The sequence below is a fragment of the Neovison vison genome, chromosome 5 (genome assembly GCF_020171115.1).
Source record: "Neovison vison isolate M4711 chromosome 5, ASM_NN_V1, whole genome shotgun sequence".
Lineage (NCBI taxonomy): Eukaryota > Metazoa > Chordata > Mammalia > Carnivora > Mustelidae > Neogale > Neogale vison.
In genome coordinates, this window is record NC_058095.1 from 66143294 (window position 1) to 66160919 (window position 17626).

The window sequence follows — 17626 nt, forward strand, 5'->3', positions numbered from 1 at the left end:
CGACGAGGATGCCAGCTATGAAAACAGAAGGCGTCAAAGGGCTGTGCTGGGAGCCCAGAGGGCCAGCTTCCACATTGAGGGTGAAAGTGTCAAGGGCCTCTGAGGCTCGGGTTAGGAACCCCCAAGAGGACTGGTCCCCTTCTGGCAGGGCTAGGGATGTTGTATCAAAGCATCTGCAAGAAGAGAGCTGGAAGGGGTATCTCAGTGACCCCGAGAAACTACACCGCCAGCTCCCACACTCAGCATTTCAGTGACAGCTCCAGAACCCCCAGCCCGGGGCTGTGACACACGGCAGCGGTAAGGACACAGAGGGTGGCACAGGCAGGCGACCGACACTAGGTCAGGATACATTGTGCACACAGAGTTAGAGCCGATTTCAGAAGAGTCTGGCAGTGATGGGCCACCATGCTGCTTGCTTCAGAGGTGACCATGCAGGAACCAGTGGGACTAGCTAGACACATTCTGAATCTCAGTCCTTCTTAGAAGCTCCTACTGCTAATTATGTACCGATGTTTAGTACTTATTTAACCATCTCTTTCTTTTAAGATGTTTCCCATGGATGTTTATGCTGTTATAGGATGAACGGTAAAAATCGAGTTAAGTCACCCTAAAAATAACTGTCTTTAGTGTTTCAGAATGAGAGAGAAAATGCATATCAGTCTTCCCCTGTTACTTTCGAGAAACCTGTGTCATGCCCTGCAGGTCAACAATGTCCTTCGTGTGGCCCATCAAGGCACTGAGGGGAGCTGCGTGTGCGTGTTCTCTGTATCTGGAGGCGAGGCCCCAGCTCTCAACTGTCCTGGAAACTTTCCTGGAAAATGGCTTGATGTTTTAACTTTGGTGGAAGTTTGAATTATAAGGCTTGCTCTTAATGGCTCAAGAATGGAAGAAGCCAGAGTTGAAAAAATTATTCATTATCCTTTCATCCATTAATTTGTAAGTGTCCAGCAAAACAGATCACTTCCAGGTCCATGAAAGCTACACTGGCTTGTTCAAATTTCTGGAAGAGAAAGAGGAGGTATATGGCCCAGCTAAAATGTGCATATGCCATGGTGTCCGGGAGGTTCCAAGGACTGCACTGGGCAGACGGTACGGGGGCATGTGAGTTCTTGATGCCCCCATCAGAGAAAGGTCAGCTGAGCAATTAGTCGCAGGGAACAGAGGAGCTTCTGGGGGTCTTCAATCATGACCCATCCTATCTCCTCATTTGAGGGAGGGAGCAGCTAGGTCTGGGAAGGAATTCTTGCTAGTTCATGGCAAAGACAGGACTAGAGCCTCGTCTCCCCATCTACTCTTCACATCGGTAATTCTCATTCCAAAACAAAAATCCTTTTGAAAATGTAATAGGATGAAGACTGCTAATGTGCTAATTTTTTTTCTAGAATTTTCTAAAATCCTAGGTTAAATAATGTTCCACACTGTCTTAGCTGCTGAGTTCTTGGTAATAAAGGCTAATCTGTATACATGCCAAGCCCTGTCATTTGCCCACCTACAAGCCTGACTACATCCCCTCAAATGCCTGTATTTCCAAAGTGCGAACACAAATCGGCTAATCCCACGTTAGGATCAAGGTTCTTTTTCGAACGTTCTTACCTGCTCTTGGTTGTACCTGGAGGACCCCATCAGGGAATTTTCTGCAAGTTCTTTGGCTGTGGCTGAACCAAGAATGCCTTTTGAGTTCTCAGGACGCAACTATCAAAGTCAAATTGAGTTTCAGTCGAGAACCCATTCAGCCAGAATGGAAACTCTATGTCACTTCAGGGCCTTTGAGGGCATGAGCTGGTTGCAAGTCTTGCCCATGGGGCAGGTTCGGGAAGCAGCAAGTAACTTTCAGAGTCAATTCTTTTGAGGGGGCAGTCTGCGGAATCAGGGAGGAAACGGGGTCCGGCTGTTGTGTGATGCCTGTGGGGTTTCAATAGGAGGCTACGTGCTGGGCTGGTGTCAGCCCTACGATTTTGAAATATGTTGTGATAAAGGATTAACCTATTGGATTTGGGGAGGAGGTCTGCAAGTCACCAGAAAATCGCAAGAGAAATATACCATGTGTCTAAGAAAAATAATAAAGGGACCCTATGTTTGAAGATGCGAATTATCTTATATGGACCCTAAATTGTCAAGGTTTGTGCAGATTTCCTACAGTATCAGAGTTCAAGTTGTATGATCTGGCCTGTATCTTTAGAGTCTAGGTAAGAAATGCAGCAGCTTGTACAGTAACTGCATGAATTTGGAGCTTGTCTTTGACCATTTATCTTTACAATAACCTAGGCAGGAAGCGGTACAAGTTATGATCCGGTTCCTCTTCCAAAGACACACATCATAAAAGCAAGACAAGTGGACAAATTACACAGAAGCACAAAAGCAAACGAGGGGACCTCGTACTCACTTCAGCAGGGGGCCCTCTCAAGTCTAGTCTTTTGATTCTCCTTCCTCTTTAACTTAAAATTCACAGGCTTTGGTGGCCAGAGGGTGTAGGTGTGACAATAAAATAATGACCTTGATTCAAGAGTGAAATCATGGAGTCAGCTACACACATCTTATCTGAATCCTTCTCTACAGCCTATTTTAAGCATGGAGCCCAACATGGGGTTTGAACTCACAACCCTGAGATCAAGACCCTAGCTGAGATCGAGAGTCCAACCCCTAAGTGACTAAGCCACCCAAACGCCCCTACAGCCCGTTTTATAGAAAACTCATAAACAAAGGAAGGAGGGACTTACTGCAGCAAGTTTGGTAAGAGAATCAAAACAGAATTCTGAGAAGAAATCTACTTTTTCTAATGTCATAAAACTCACAGCAATACATCAGACCCAAAGGCCCCAAATCTAGCCAAAGAACAACCCCCCTGATCCCAGAAAACTGGTAAAAAGAGCCAACTGTACAAATCAGCAGTCGGAACCTACCAAATCTGATTTTAAAATACTCTTTCATATCTGAAAGACATCTGAAAACTCAAAATAATTTGCTAATATCCAAGCATCTCAAGGTCAGGGACAGTTATTCCTGACCGGGGAAAAGGGAACGCTGCATTTGTGAAGGCCTAAAGTACTGTTTATCATCTCGTCTGTGAACCCTTTACATTTCAAACCATAATAGGCATTGAGCTCACTTTAAGAATGCCTTCCTATGAAACATCGCTGTTAGGAAGAGCTTCCTGGGACAACATACCGTGTGGTTTCCCTCCCTCGGCACAGAAAAGGAAAGTCACGTGTTAGCCGGAGGTGTTGTCCATGCTCATCTTTCTTAATAAAGTGGGCTCTTTCAAGGCTTTAGAGGCAGCCATCGGCGCTGCCAAGGGTGATCCTGGGTCATGAGGAATGGGTCCTTCGGCTGGTACAAGTCCCCGGGGAAGAGGTCCAGCCTTGCCCGCGGTACGAGAGGGACCCACGGAAGGTGTTTCCATGGCCCATGGCAAGCGTGTGGTCCCCTGCACTAAAAAACACTGAGATTTAAGGAGTGTCCTAGACCCACTTCTATTCTTTACGCATAGGAGGCCACTTGGCTAGAACTTCTGCATGTATGTGAGTGAAGGGCTTTCTCACTGCCTCGGGCCAGAGGATGGCAGTGGCCCGGCCCTGCACGGACCACTCCTGGTCATGTGGTGGTGGAAGCAGGTGAGCTTTTTAGGAAAGAAAGAAACCACACAGGTGGGCTTTTTAGGAAAGAAAGAAAGATTCTGCACAGAGAGACACAGAAGCGCCACGTCTCTAGACGGTGAAGGCTCATGCATGGTGAGTGAGGCAGCGGCCAAGCGCGGAACGGGTGCCTGCCACACTCGCAGCCGTGGGCCTCTGTTGGGACCGACCTGCTGTGGTTCTGCATGTCCCCCAGCTCCTTCTGCAGCCTGGCGTTCTTCTCCTCTTCCTCCAGCAGCCTCCGCTTCACAGCGCGCAGCTCCTGCTGGGCCTCATACTTGATGTCATTGGCCACCACCACCGCCGTCTGGAGGTCTGCCTGGAAGCGCCGCCATTCCTGTCTCCTCCTGAAAATGCCAGAAGCCACGCCGGTGTCAGAGGCTATCTGGGGAGGACCGTCCTGGGGGCCCTTAGTGGCCACCGCTGCAGTGCCGTCCCACCACCGGGAAAAGGCTCAGCACGGGTGGGAAGGACACAGTCGCGTTATTGGTGTTTATCCTGACACTGAAAGGCTGGCTGGATTTTCTCACCTGCTGACATGACCCTGTGGTTCCGGGGCCCACAGGAAGCTACTGAGAGAGCAGGCAAGAAGAGTTAGCAGGCTCTATTTTTTTTTAAGATTTTTATATATTTATTTGATAGACAGAGATCACAAGTAGGCAAAGAGACAGGCAGAGAGAGAGGAAAGGAAGCAGGCACCCCGCTGAGCAGAGAGCCCAATGCGGGGCTCGATCCCAGGACCCTGGTATCAAGAACTGAGCCGAAGGCAGAGGTTTTAACCCACTGAACCACCCAGGCGCCCCAGCAGGGTCTTTTTCAAAGGGTCCCAAACCAAAGGCGGGGACACGCTTAGGGAAATGACAGGGAAGGCTCCCTTGTCCCCCGCTGTAGCCACATCTCACCTTTATCTGCTTAGTTAGGGTCTTGAGCTGCCTTTCCAGGTCTGACTTTTGCTCCTCCAGCTTCATCACGTTCCCTGGAAAGAAACAAGTCAGACAGGAGTTGTAAAAGGTGCAAGACTCTGGGGAGAAAGTCAGGGAGGGAGGAGCTCTGGATTTAAAACCCATCCCTTCTGCTAGAAATTCCATCCTCAAGACCCTGGAACCCGGCAGCTAGAAACTGGAGGTTCTCCCAACACAGAAAATGGGATGGTTTGGGCAAAAAGTGGTGTTGAGTCAGATCATGGTCTCAGACGGAACAAACAGGCAGCACTCCGGGAAGAGGTCAAAATAGCCTCTCTTATTTATTACACTCACTCCCGGCCTCCCTGGTGGTTGCACATTACAGATCTGAATGTCCTTTATCACTGTGCCATGGGCGGCTTTTGTATAACACAGAATGTGACTGGCGACTACTATGGTGACTTTCAGACCAGTTGCCAGAGTTGTGGTTTTTAATTGTAGTTAAACCACACAATCACCTGGGAAGCCTTTCCAAAGCACACATGTTCAAAGCCCCAGACCGTGACCCACAGAGCGGAATCACCCATGGGGAGAGAGGATCTGTGGTGTGTGTGTTTTAATGCCTCCAAAAGGGACCCGACACCTCTCCCTAATTAAGAACATTCTCAGTCCCCTTCTCTCTCTGACTCTCAGGCTTCCATGTCATTTCAATTGCTTTTTTAAAAAGATTTTATTTATTTATTTATTTCAGAGAGAGACAGTGAGAGAGAACATGAGCGAGGAAAAGGTCAGAGGGAGAAGCAGACTCCCCATGGAGCTGGGAGCCCGGTATGGGACTCGATCCTGGGACTCCAGGATCATGACCTGAGCCGAAGGCAGTCGTCCAACCAACTGAGCCACCCAGGCGCCCCAGTCTATGGTATTTTCTTTCTTTCTTTTTTTTTTTTTTTGAAATACATCTGAAGAAACTTAACATTTATTTCCCAGATTTACAGATTCTGTAAAGTGAGTGTTTTATAAATCATATCAAATCCTTTCTCAGGTGAAAAATGTATAGAAGTAAAATTTCTTTTTTTTTCCAATTTATTTATTTTCAGAAAAACAGTATTCATTATTTTTTCACCACACCCAGTGCTCCATGCAAGCCGTGCCCTCTATAATACCCACCACCTGGTACCCCAACCTCCCACCCCCCCGCCACTTCAAACCCCTCAGATTGTTTTTCAGAGTCCATAGTCTCTCATGGTTCACCTCCCCTTCCAATTTACCCAAATTCCCTTCTCCTCTCTAACGCCCCTTGTCCTCCATGCTATTGGTTATGCTCCACAAATAAGTGAAACCATATGATAATTGACTCTCTCTGCTTGACTTATTTCACTCAGCATAATCTCTTCCAGTCCCGTCCATGTTGCTACAAAAGTTGGGTATTCATCCTTTCTGATGGAGGCATAATACTCCATAGTGTACATGGACCACATCTTCCTTATCCATTCATCCGTTGAAGGGCATCTTGGTTCTTTCCATAGTTTGGCGACCATGGCCATTGCTGCTATAAACAACATTGGGGTACAGATGGCCGTTCTTTTCACGACATCTGTGTCTTTGGGGTAAATACCCAGGAGTGCAATTGCAGGGTCATAGGGAAGCTCTATTTTTAATTTCTTGAGGAATCTCCACACTGTTATCCAAAGAGGCTGCACCAACCTGCATTCCCACCAACAGTGGAAGAGGGTTCCCCTTTCTCCACATCCTCTCCAACACATGTTGTTTCCTGTTTTGTTAATTTTGGCCATTCTAACTGGTGTAAGGTGATATCTCAATGTGGTTTTAATTTGAATCTCCCTGAGGGCTAATGATGATGAACATTTTTTCATGTGTCTGATAGCCATTTGTATGTCTTAATTGGAGAAGTGTCTGTTCATATGTTATTTTCAATCTTGGACATGTTAGGATACAATCATAGGGAATGGTGTGACATCTGCTCTGGACATTAATTCTAAGCTGGTTTTCTTGGTGGGTTGTGCTTGACCTTTAAAGCTTTGGGGACAACACAGTCACATTCTTATGAGCAATACATGATAGAAACAAAGCAAAACTGGACTTCTCTTCTTTGGCTTTATACACTCTTCAAGTATGGTGCTGTTTGGAAATACACACTGTCAACAGCGGTGGGTTCTGGTTATCTTTGCAAGCGTCATTCCTGAGAACTGTCTAAATGATGCTGACCCTGAGTGCTGACTGCTTTTCTGCTGCGTATCACATCCAGTGAAGGATGGAACTCTGGCACCAACCAAGCTAAACGAGGTGTTAAACATACTGTCAACTCTCATTGTTTACGGCCGTTACATAAAGTTGCCATGCATGCCAAATTTGCAAATACTGAACTTTGCTCCTATGGGGAAGTACAGGGTTCGGTTCCTGCAAGCCCCTGATCAAAGGAGACACTACTTGTGTTAGGTAGGCTCCTTTGCCAGTGTCCTTGGAAAAAATAAATAAATAAAAAAAAGCCCGTCCCATCAGTGCTGGAAACCTGCTTACCCCTTTCCTGCATAACACTCAGTAGATATTTTAAAAATTCTTCTGCAGCTTCCTCATTAACAGAATCTGCCTTGCCTGCAAGTTTTTACCTTTTCTCATGCTGTGAGGTGTTCCAAGAGCCTCGAGAGCAAGCCAGCACTAGCTCAGAAAGGTCTAACAGTTTCCTGACTTTGGGAAACATGACTGTAAGTTTCTTGGCTTTTGGTTTCACAACAATGTAGTCTGGTACTTTTGTTTTTTTTAACCAGACCTCATCTCGTGAATCTGCAAATGCAGCTGCTGTTTCCATCTTCTCCATAGCTTTGTCACGTGTCACAGATTTTACTTCAGCCTTTTCCAGAGCAGTGAATTTCATCTTCCTTTCTCCAGAAGTTTTTGTTAACATTGAAGTCACAGCCAACAGCACTAAAACTCATGCTTCAACAAATGTCATTTAACACTTGTTTTCTCCATTAGGCACATCCCGGCTTTCCGCCATAGGGACCTCAGACGTTATTTCAGGACTACATCTGGGGGCCATTCTAAACAGTGAAATCGCCAAAAAAAAGGGGCACAAAAATATAAAAAACATGACCTTAAATAACCACGAGAAAAATACTTGTTTGCAGTATGAGAGCTGAAACAAGAAGGCAAAGGGTTCCCTTGTTCAAGGGAACCTGCACTTTAGGAAACTAAAATTTTTTGCTGCTCTCTCCGTGCACGTCCGCGAATGACGTTAAAAGTGCCCTGAGTGTTGATCCTGGGGTTTCAAATACATTCAGGCTAGCAGGTGAGTTCCCAGATACAAATTCCACAAATAATGAGGATGGGTTATACAAGCCGGGAAGCTTCTCAGGCAACCAACTATGCTATTTTTAGCAACGGTGAGTGCCACCAAAAGCTCTGTGCATTAATTCTTTCGTGACAAAAGTAAAACACATTAGATGTGATAATTTGATAAAGCTTATTTGGACAAAGCAGACAATGTTTAACTAATCCCTTTTAATGTCTTTCCCTACACAAAGCGAACAATGAGTCCATAAAGAAACCAAATATTGGAGCCTCTTCAATAATGAGGCGGACGATTGCTAAAGTTACCTGATATCCTGGCTTCAATGGGACCCATGCTAGAATGGTTTTCTCTCTGAGCCCAAGAGCACACACTGCTCAAATCACCTGACTGTCTGTCACCCATCTTCCTGCCCGTCAGATCTGAAAGACAATGCTCTGTCAATACCCAACGCACGTGGGCAGTGGTGGTGCTCACGCACAGCAGACCTGACACTCCAAAACGTGTTTGCTCTTTTTCACAATCACCTTGTGCTGCTGACTCACGTTCCACAATCTTTCCTTCCCCACCGCCCACTCTTCCAGTCAATGAGATTAATTACTCTGCCTTCCCGGACCACCGTTCTTCCCACGAGACTGCCAAACAAGCGGAAGGAGGACTTTTCACCAGCATTCTTACAGACCCTCCCAGGCATTCAGTTCGCATCAGCTCAGTCCTGATGCATGTCTGGCCGGGGCTCGAGTTCACTTACTTTCCAGCTCGCTGATGAGCTGGTTGTTATGTAACTTGACAGCCCGATGCTGTTCCACCTGATCTTCCAATTCAAATATGGTCTCCTTCATGTCTTTAATCTCTGCATCACTCTCCGATGCTTTCTCTTGCAGTTTCAGGCTGGTTCGGCTCAGTTGTTCTGCCTGATGGTCACATATCTCCTTCAAGTAAGAATAATCCTTTTCCACCTAGAATGAAAGGGAAGGTTGCCTGGTCAGTTTAACAGGAAAGAGCTCCTTATCCACCAGAGTCAGGCTCATCCGAGCAACGGCAAAGGAAGCTCTTGACATGTGCTATATCTGGAATCATTTCTATATTCTTAGCCTCAGGAACAGCCAAGGCTATAAATATAAAGAGAAGAGCAATGTCTGCAAACGGCCAAATACGGTGGGTTCTGTGTCCCTCCCCACAGACAGGTGCCCTTCTGTTCTACAGCTGAGTGCAACAGCGCCTCCCTGGGAGGCTCTGATACTGCACCCCAGAGGGAGGCTGCCCTCCTCACATCCGCTATGGAGCAGCGCCCTCTGCTGGGGATCCAGGAACAATGCCCCTGAGACTATCCACTGCCTGCAAACGCCAAATCTTTTCAGCCATTAAGCACTAGCGGTTATACCGTTTCTTTAGAGAAATGAGACATTAATGTGATGGAGAGCACCAGCTGAAGGCACAGAACAGAAACATGGGCATGCACCAGACACAGAAGTGGCACAGGACAAGCACTCATTTCACCTTTTCAATTCTGAATCATTAAACATTTTATTATATTTTTTTAAAATGATTTATTTACTTGTCAGAGAGAGAGAGAAAGAGAGCAAGAGAGTGCACAAGCAGGGGGGAACAGCAGGCAGATGGAGAAGCAGGCTCCCCGCTGAGCAGGGAGCCCGATGAGAGACTCGATCCGATCCCCCAACCCTGAGACCATGACCTGAGCCGAAGGCAGACGTTTAATTGACTTAAGCCACCCAGGCTTCCCTCATTAAACATTTTGAATACACAGAAAAGCACCCAGAGTGACAAGATAACCATGTGCCCAAATGGACTTCACAGTACTTAAATTTTGCCACATTTGCTATTTTTACTTTAACAGGATTTAGAAAAGTCCCCACATTCTCTCCCACCCCAGAGAATAATTTGCATTACCCCAAAAGTGGTGTGTGGTTGTTGCTTGAATGGTTTTTCACTTTTACGGAGTATAAATGTGCCCGTGATAATACACAGATAGCACTGTTTTGTTTAAAAATGTTTTATTTTTGGGACGCCTGGGTAGCTCAGTTGGTTGGACGACTGCCTTCGGCTCAGGGCGTGATCCTGGAGTCCCGGGATCGAGTCCCACATCAGGCTTCCAGCTCCATGGGGGAGTCTGCTTCGCTCTCTGACCTTCTCCTCGCTCATGCTCTCTCTCACTGTCTCTCTTTCTCAAATAAATAAATAAAATCTTTAAAAAAAAAATGTTTTATTTTTTTTTTACTTTTAAGGAATCTAATCTCTGCACCCAACGTGGAGCTAGAACTCACAACCCTGAGATTAAGAGTCACACTCTCCACTGACTGAGCCAGTTAAGTGCACTGTTTGAAAATTTTTATACAAATCATATTATTCTATAATTATGCTTCTGCAATGTACTATTACACTGTATTATAGTATATGGTAATAAGCTTTCATCCAGTACCATATTATACTTCTTATGCTTTTATAAAACTTGTTTTTAACTGTGTTATTTATTTATTTATTTATTTGACAGAGAGATCGCAAGCAGGCAGAGAGGCAGACAGAGAGGTGGATGCATTCTCCCCGCTGAGCAGAGAGCCCGATGTGGGGCTCGATCCCAGGACCCTGAGATCATGACCTGAGCTGAAGGCAGCGGCTTAACCCACTGAGCCACCCAGGCGCCCCTTTGACCGTGTTTTTGAGATGTATCCACACTGGTCTCCACAACGTTCAGTCATTACTTTAAATGTTTCATAGCATTCTGCTGTCAGAGTATACCAATTATTTTAGTATGAGCTCTGCCCCTTTCCGTAAGATTATTTATTTATTTATTTAACAGACAGAGATCACAAGTAGGCAGAGGCAGGCAGAGAGAGAGGAAGGGAAGCAGGCTCCCTGCTGAGCAGAGAGCTTGATGTGGGGCTTGATCCCAGGACCCTGGGATCATGACCTGAGCAGAAGGCAGAGGCTATAACCCCCTGAGCCACCCCTGCACCCCGCCCCTTTTCTACAGGTCCTTTAATTAATCTTACCAAATAGTTATCTATTTACCAATTAATATAAGCCTGGTACCTAACGATGACTTCCTAGATTTGGGGGAGGGCACCTCTGTATACATGGGGTCCAAGTGAACATCCAATGAATGGATAAACACATTAGACAGTAGGATTGCACTGTTTTTCAGCTGGGATGCTGTGATCAGAAATAAACAAAGAAGGTAGGAAAGGAAGGAGGGAGGGAATAAGGAGAGAACAGGCATGGGAAAAAACCAGAGCTTAAGGGTGTGCACTGTTTTGTGCAACTGGTATTTCAATCACAAACGTGTGTAGCTCGGTACTGCGCTGGAAATTGCGTCACTGTAGCTTCTATGGGCCATGGAGGGGGCCAGGCATTGTAGACATGAGAAGGCTGACGTCCGACAGCATCTGAAAAGCAGCCAAAGAAGGCGGCTTGTGAGCCCTGCCTCCCGAGTCAGACCACGGCTTTTTGCAGAGCTGAAGCCTGGGGCTGGGGGTCCGCTCACCTGGCGTCTAGAAACACACATATTACTCTGGTGGGACTACTGTGGGTCAGGAGTGAAACTGGAGGGTGTAACCAGGGAACCAGAAGGTTGAGCACCCTGAGGGGGGTCTCCGCGTGCAGCTGAGGCTGCTGGCCTCCCACAGCGCCGACCCAGCTCTGCCTCCTACGTGTTGGCTGGCCAGGATCACAAGCAACAAACGATACGCAGAGTGCTGGGGGAAACGCCCCTGGGCTGTGCATTGTGCACGGCTGGGGCCAGGGAACTCTTAAGTCAGCATACTGATGTGTGTTTCAAATCATACACATCATTCTTCCTTCTTAATTTGGGAATCATCCTCTCAAGTTTAGCAATATTTTCCAGAAAGTTCTTTTATGAAAAGCAACAATAGCAACAGCAACAACAGAAACCCTTAAGTAACTTCACAGTTTCTGCCTGCAGGAGCTTGGTGGGTAGTAGAAGGCAGGTATTTTTATATTCATTTTACAGATTTTTTAAAAAAGATTTTACTTAATTGACAGAAAGAGAGATCACAAGCAGGCAGAGAGGCAGGCGGAGAGAGAGAAAGGGAAGCAGGCTCCCTGCTGAGCAGAGAGCCCGAAACGGGGCTTGATCCCAGGACCTTGAGATCATGACCTGAGCCCAAGGCAGAGGCTTTAACCCACTGAGCCACCCAGGTGCCCCAATTCATTTTACAGATTGACAAATTGAGGGAGGGAGAAGTTAAGCCACTTAAAAGAACAGTCTAGTTTAGGGGCGCCTGGGTGACTCAGTGGGTTAAAGCCTCTGCCTTCAGCTCAGGTCATGATCTCAGGGTCCTGGATCGAGCCCCGCATCCGGCTCTCTGCTTGGCAGGGAGCCTGCTTCCCCGATCTCTCTGCCTGCTTCTCTGCCTACTTGAGATCTCTGTCTGTCAAATAAATAAATAAAATCTTAGAAAAAAAAAAAAGAACAGTCCAGTTTACCAGGCAGCTAGGGCTAGCACCGTGTACCTCCATGACCCTTTCAGGCTCTGGGTTGCCGTCCACATGACTGGCCTTCCCACTGGCCAGTTTTTCGTTCAACGACTGTTCTATCCAACAAGAAGCAAGGTGATTTCCAACGTCTCCTTTTCATTAAAGAAATCACTTTCACACATTGCAAGGAAGACCTCTCCTCTCCAAAAATCAACTTGCTCTAGAAACAGGGCGTGCCCAATGACATTACAGACAGACTCAAATGAATTTCTCTGCAGAGCCCCAGTCCTTCCTGGAGAAGAGGTGCTTAGAACCAGCCCCAGAGATAGATGGCAGCAGAGACCACTTGGGACTCCCCCTACAGGGCTGAGTCTGGTCTCTGGCCTTCCAGGGTGGGGGACGCAAGGACCAGTAGGGTGGCTCAGAGGCAGAGGGGGCGAGAACCTTTCCCCTGCCCTGCCAGGCTCTGAAACCAAGGAAAAGGTATCGTCGAGGGTCCACACTCCCAGCCTCTGGAAGCTACTGGCGTCACTTCCAGGGTCGGGCCAACCTTTCTGGCCTGAGAACTAGATGTTCTCTTCCGGTCACATTCCTGCTGTCCCCACCCCACCAGCTCCCCCGGTGACCTCCTACTCTCCTCAAGATTCAGGTTGTAAATCAAACGAAAGGACATGTCCTGATGACTCAGGTTTTCACTGTGAATTTTTCTAGTGTGTTCACAGCAAGTAAAATTCTCCTCATTCACTGAGCCTTGAGAGGTGGTTTTCTTCTGAGCAAAAGGCTTTGGCCTTAAGACCAGAATGTGTCGGGGTCCTTAGGGCGGCCTCCAGAATTTTTCTATCTCTTTGTTGCTGTGTAAAGTAGGAAGCAGCACAAATCAGTAAAGAGGAGTTACGAGCTCTGGGGTTAGACCCAGCTTTGAACCTTGGCCTTCCTCATCAATTAGCTAGTCACCTAGCCATTCTCTGCCTCAGTTTCTTCAGATGCAAAAAATTAGATGATGACAGTACCTCTAGCACAAAATTCTGATGATTGAATGAGATTAAATGATCTAGAGGGCCATCAAGCGCCTAACACAGAAAAAGCAGTAAAGTATTAGTTACTAAAATACCAAAAATTTTACTTTTTAACATATTAATAGAATTACAGCAGCCTCTCCCCTAATTCAGTTACTAGTGTCTCTTTCATTCACTTATTCAATGAGTGCTTCCCGGATACCTAATATATGGAAGAAATCACAATGTTAAAATTACACAGCTGATCCTTGAACATGGGGAGGGAGGGGGGCGATTAGGGCCACCAACCTCCCCCCGCCGCAGTCAAAACTTTATGACTTTACTAAACTGTAACTTTTTAACTCCACTGGAACTTAACTACTAATAGCCTTCTATTGACTGGGAAGCCTCACGAGTAACATAAATAGTGGGGTTGAAGTATATTTTGTATGTGATATGCATTATGAACTGTATCCTTACAATAAAGGAAATCAAAGAAAATGTTATTTAGAAAATCTTAAGGAAGAGAAAATTCATTTACAGTACTGTATTCGCTGGAAAAAACCCCACATATAAAAGGACCCGGGCTGGTCAAGGGTCGGTTGCGTCTAATACGAAAGTGAATAAACCTGCACTGACTGTTTGAGTGGTTTCACCAGGAGTAAGAATTGTTGAGTCTGTAAGAATTTGTTGTTTGTACTAATTTGGTTCCTCCAAAACTCCTTTTGCTTATTAATTCCTGGCCCTGTTCTGAGTATATACTACTGCTGACAGAGAGCCATGTTTCATTCATGCTGGCCAAAACCTGAACTATTTTTTTTCTTTCTTTCTTTCTTTCTTTTTTTTTTTTTTTTTTGCAGTGCTGCTCTGCCAAGGGAGAGGAGAACATGCTAATTTAGTTTACACTTTTGTTATGGAAAAAGAAAAATGGCTATAAAATACTCAGAGAAGAGGGTAAAAATCTATATTTCACTTTGGGAACTTTCTAGACTTTTCAGAGGAGTGCTCACACCCAGGAGAGACAAAGGCTGGGGCTTTGCAGAGGAGTCCTAAGGTCAGCTGAAGGGAAGAATGGTGTTCAGGCCTAAGTCAGGGAAGATATTATTATGTCTAAAGGGACAAATGGGCCCCTCAGAAGGGAAGGGGGAGTCAGCCCAGGAAATCCAGAAAAGGGGGGACCACACGGAGCAGGAGCACAGATCCTGTGGGTCAGGGTCTACTGGCAAGACCACTCTTACTCAAACATGGGATGTCTCCTGGCCAAACCCTCAGGTTCAGCTCCCACCCCCCTGCAAAAGGTTGCAAGAACAGAGACCTAGTGGTAGTAGAGCGGGGGGAGGTTGGGGAGCAGAGGGAGCCGCCAGTCATCACAACATGTGACTGCTCTGTATCCTGGGCCACATGACTGTCCTGTCTGACCTACTAAAGGATGAAAGGGCATTCTGGCTCTACAGAGGACACTTCCCAAGCTCCAGCTCCTGGTGCACAGCAGGCTTCAAGCTCTGCGCTACCAGACTGGGGCCTGAGGCCCAATCCCTGAGCAACAGCTCACTTTGAAGGCTTCCCCTGCAGAGCTTGCAGGCCTTTCCCCAAGCTGTCTGGATAAGTGTCTCCTCTCGACTTCCTCGGGAGAGCTGGAAAGCAGGCTCTGTCACACAAATTCTTTTCCTTTTCTTTTTCCTTTTTTCTTTTTCAAGATTTTATTTATTTGACAGAGATCACAAGCAGGCAGAGAGGCAGGCAGAGAGAGAAAGAGGAGGAAGCAGGCTCTCCTCGGAGCAGAGAGCCCAATGCGAGGCTCGATCCCAGGACCCTGGGATCATGACCTGAGCCGAAGGTAGAGGCTTTAACCCACTGAGCCACCCAGCCGCCCCATCTTTTTTTTTTTTTTTTTTTTTTTTGAGAGAGAGAGAGAGAGATCGATCGATCACGGGTGGGAGGGGAGGGGCAGAGGGCGAGGGAGAGAATCTTAAGCAGGTTCCATGCCCCCACTTAGAGCCTTAGATCATGACCTGAGCCGAAACCAAGTCAGACACTTAACCCACGGAGTCACCCAGGCGTCACCCAGGCGTCCCCACACAAGTTTCTTACTGCCTTCTTCCCAGAACGAAGTCACCGGACTCTGGTCTGCCCAGAGAACTGATAACTATTGTCAGCCAAAGGCAATAGAGAGAATGGGGAAACTGAGCTGAGGACCACCGCAATGTCCATGTCTTTACCTGAGTAGTTCAACCTTAACCAACTCTCCCAAGAGTACCCAGTGTGTGACGCACGAGGGGGAAGGGGTCCGTACATTCTCCTGATCTCCACCTCTACAGATTTTCCAATACTTGTGACATCCTCCAAGATGATGATACGGTGATACCAGCTGATCTGCCGTGGGGACAATGACCACACAGAGCTGAGGGCATGTCCTTGCCACATCTTTCTCTCAAATTCTGGTTTTGCCACTTGTGGCCAATGGCCCCCCCCTAATGAGTTAGGGCTGGTGACCAATACTGGTCACACAGGGATTACTGTACCCCTAGTTTTCCCCGACCGTTCACACCAAGTGTTACTTCATAATCTCGTTTTTCCTCTGGAAGAGACACCTGAGTTTCTATAGTAAGAACTAAATCTCGGTGCACTTGGGTGGCTCAGTCAGTTAAGCAGCTGCTTTTGGCTCAGGTCATGATGTCGGGGTCCTAGGATCCAGCCCCACATCAGGCTCCCTGCTCAGCGGGGAACCTGCTTCTCCCTCTCCCTCTGCCTGCTGTTCTGCCTACTTGTACTCTGTATCTGTGTCAAATAAGTAAAACCTTAAAAAAAAAAAGAACTAAATCTCTAAGGACACCACCTATAAGCTTTTGACCTTGGGGGCAGGGTGGGGTGGGGGTGCGGTCAGTATTTTCTTTTAGAACTTCTGGGTTTCAAGCCTTATAAAAATATTCTAACTTGAAATCAAGATCCTGAACAACTGAAAATCTCAACGTCAGAAAAACAGACACCTGGACTGCATTATTGTCCAGAAAACCAGGGACCCCAAGCTGTATCACTTCTCAGCCTTTTGGCTAAGATCAAGTGTAGGAATCCCATGCTATGACACTCTGCTTGCCTCGGGCCGGGGCAGCCATGTGCGTGGCTTATAGGATGCTGAGCCACCCAGACTCTGTGGAAAGGAAACCCCTCCTCAAAGTCATACAGAGGCATGGTTTATAATCACACAGTAAGCAGCCAGCAGAATGTTCCTGTTGGGTATCAGAGAAGCTGAAAAGAATGGAGATAAGAGCAGAAGACAAAGAAAGTAGAATAATAAAAAACTTTGAAATCATCACAATGATTGTAGATGTCCTACCAATTTTCCATTTACCGTGTGAGGAACAGATCCACCCTGTACACCCCACCCCCCAAAAAGTACATTTTAATCGGGGCGCCTGGGTGGTTCTGTGGGTTTAAGCCTCTGCCTTCAGCTCAGGTCATGATCTCGGGATCCTGGGATAGAGCCCTGCATTGGGCTCCCTGCTCAGCGGGGAGCCTGCTTCCCCCTCTCTCTCTGCCTGCCTCTCTGCCTACTTGTGATCTCTATCAAGTAAATAAATAAATAAATAAATGAATAAATCTTTTAAAAAAAAAATCTTTTAAGGCTTTTCAGAGGCTCTTCTCACAGCATCTGAATCACTTACGTAACTTAGCCAAACTGGAAACTTACATGGACTTACTACCACTATCAGATCATAGGATGGTTTGGTATTGCTTTTCCTCTCTAGAAACAGGTAATCTCATTTTCTCATAATATTCACCTTCTGCTGAGAATTAAAGCGGATGAATGCAGAGTTCAGGTAGAAGCTGTTCATCACCAAGAAAACTGCTTGGTGATGAGTGGGACACTTACCCTGACATCGGCTTACGGCAGTTAAACATGAGAGCTTTATGTGAAAATGTCTGGTGAGGCCACTGAGAACCGAAGGATTAGAATTTACCCCGGGAATGCAAAGATGATTTAACACTAGACTACCTTAGAAAATCTGTTACTGTAATTTATCTCATGAACAAGTTCAAGCAGAAAAGCATCATGATCACATAAAAACTACTCTAAGATCATAGCTGAGGTCTCAGATCTACAGTAGATGTAGAAAAATTCAATCTCTAACCTTTAAAAAAAAAGCAAGCAAAATACTTGTATCACTCAATAAAAGGTACACAACAAAATGCCTACAACAGGCATCCTTGATAGAATGTTGAGGGTGCTCCCTTTAAACAAGACCAAGATCTCTCTGTTCAGCATGGTACAGCAGACAGGGGCCTGCCCAAGGTCACAGACTGAACCATTAGCTAAGTCAGGATGACCCAAGATTT

General features: G+C 46.4%; 1 protein-coding gene across 1 annotated transcript in view; it reads right to left on the reverse strand.

Annotated features, from left to right (window-relative positions):
• Nucleotides 1-17626, reverse strand: part of LOC122907377 (cytospin-B-like) — a 426680-nt gene that overhangs the window by 1957 nt on the left and 407097 nt on the right. Inside the window, 3 exon segments of the mRNA XM_044250267.1 lie at nucleotides 3803-4017; nucleotides 4535-4608; nucleotides 8593-8800. Of these exon segments, the coding sequence (XP_044106202.1) occupies nucleotides 3803-4017; nucleotides 4535-4608; nucleotides 8593-8800 (497 nt within the window).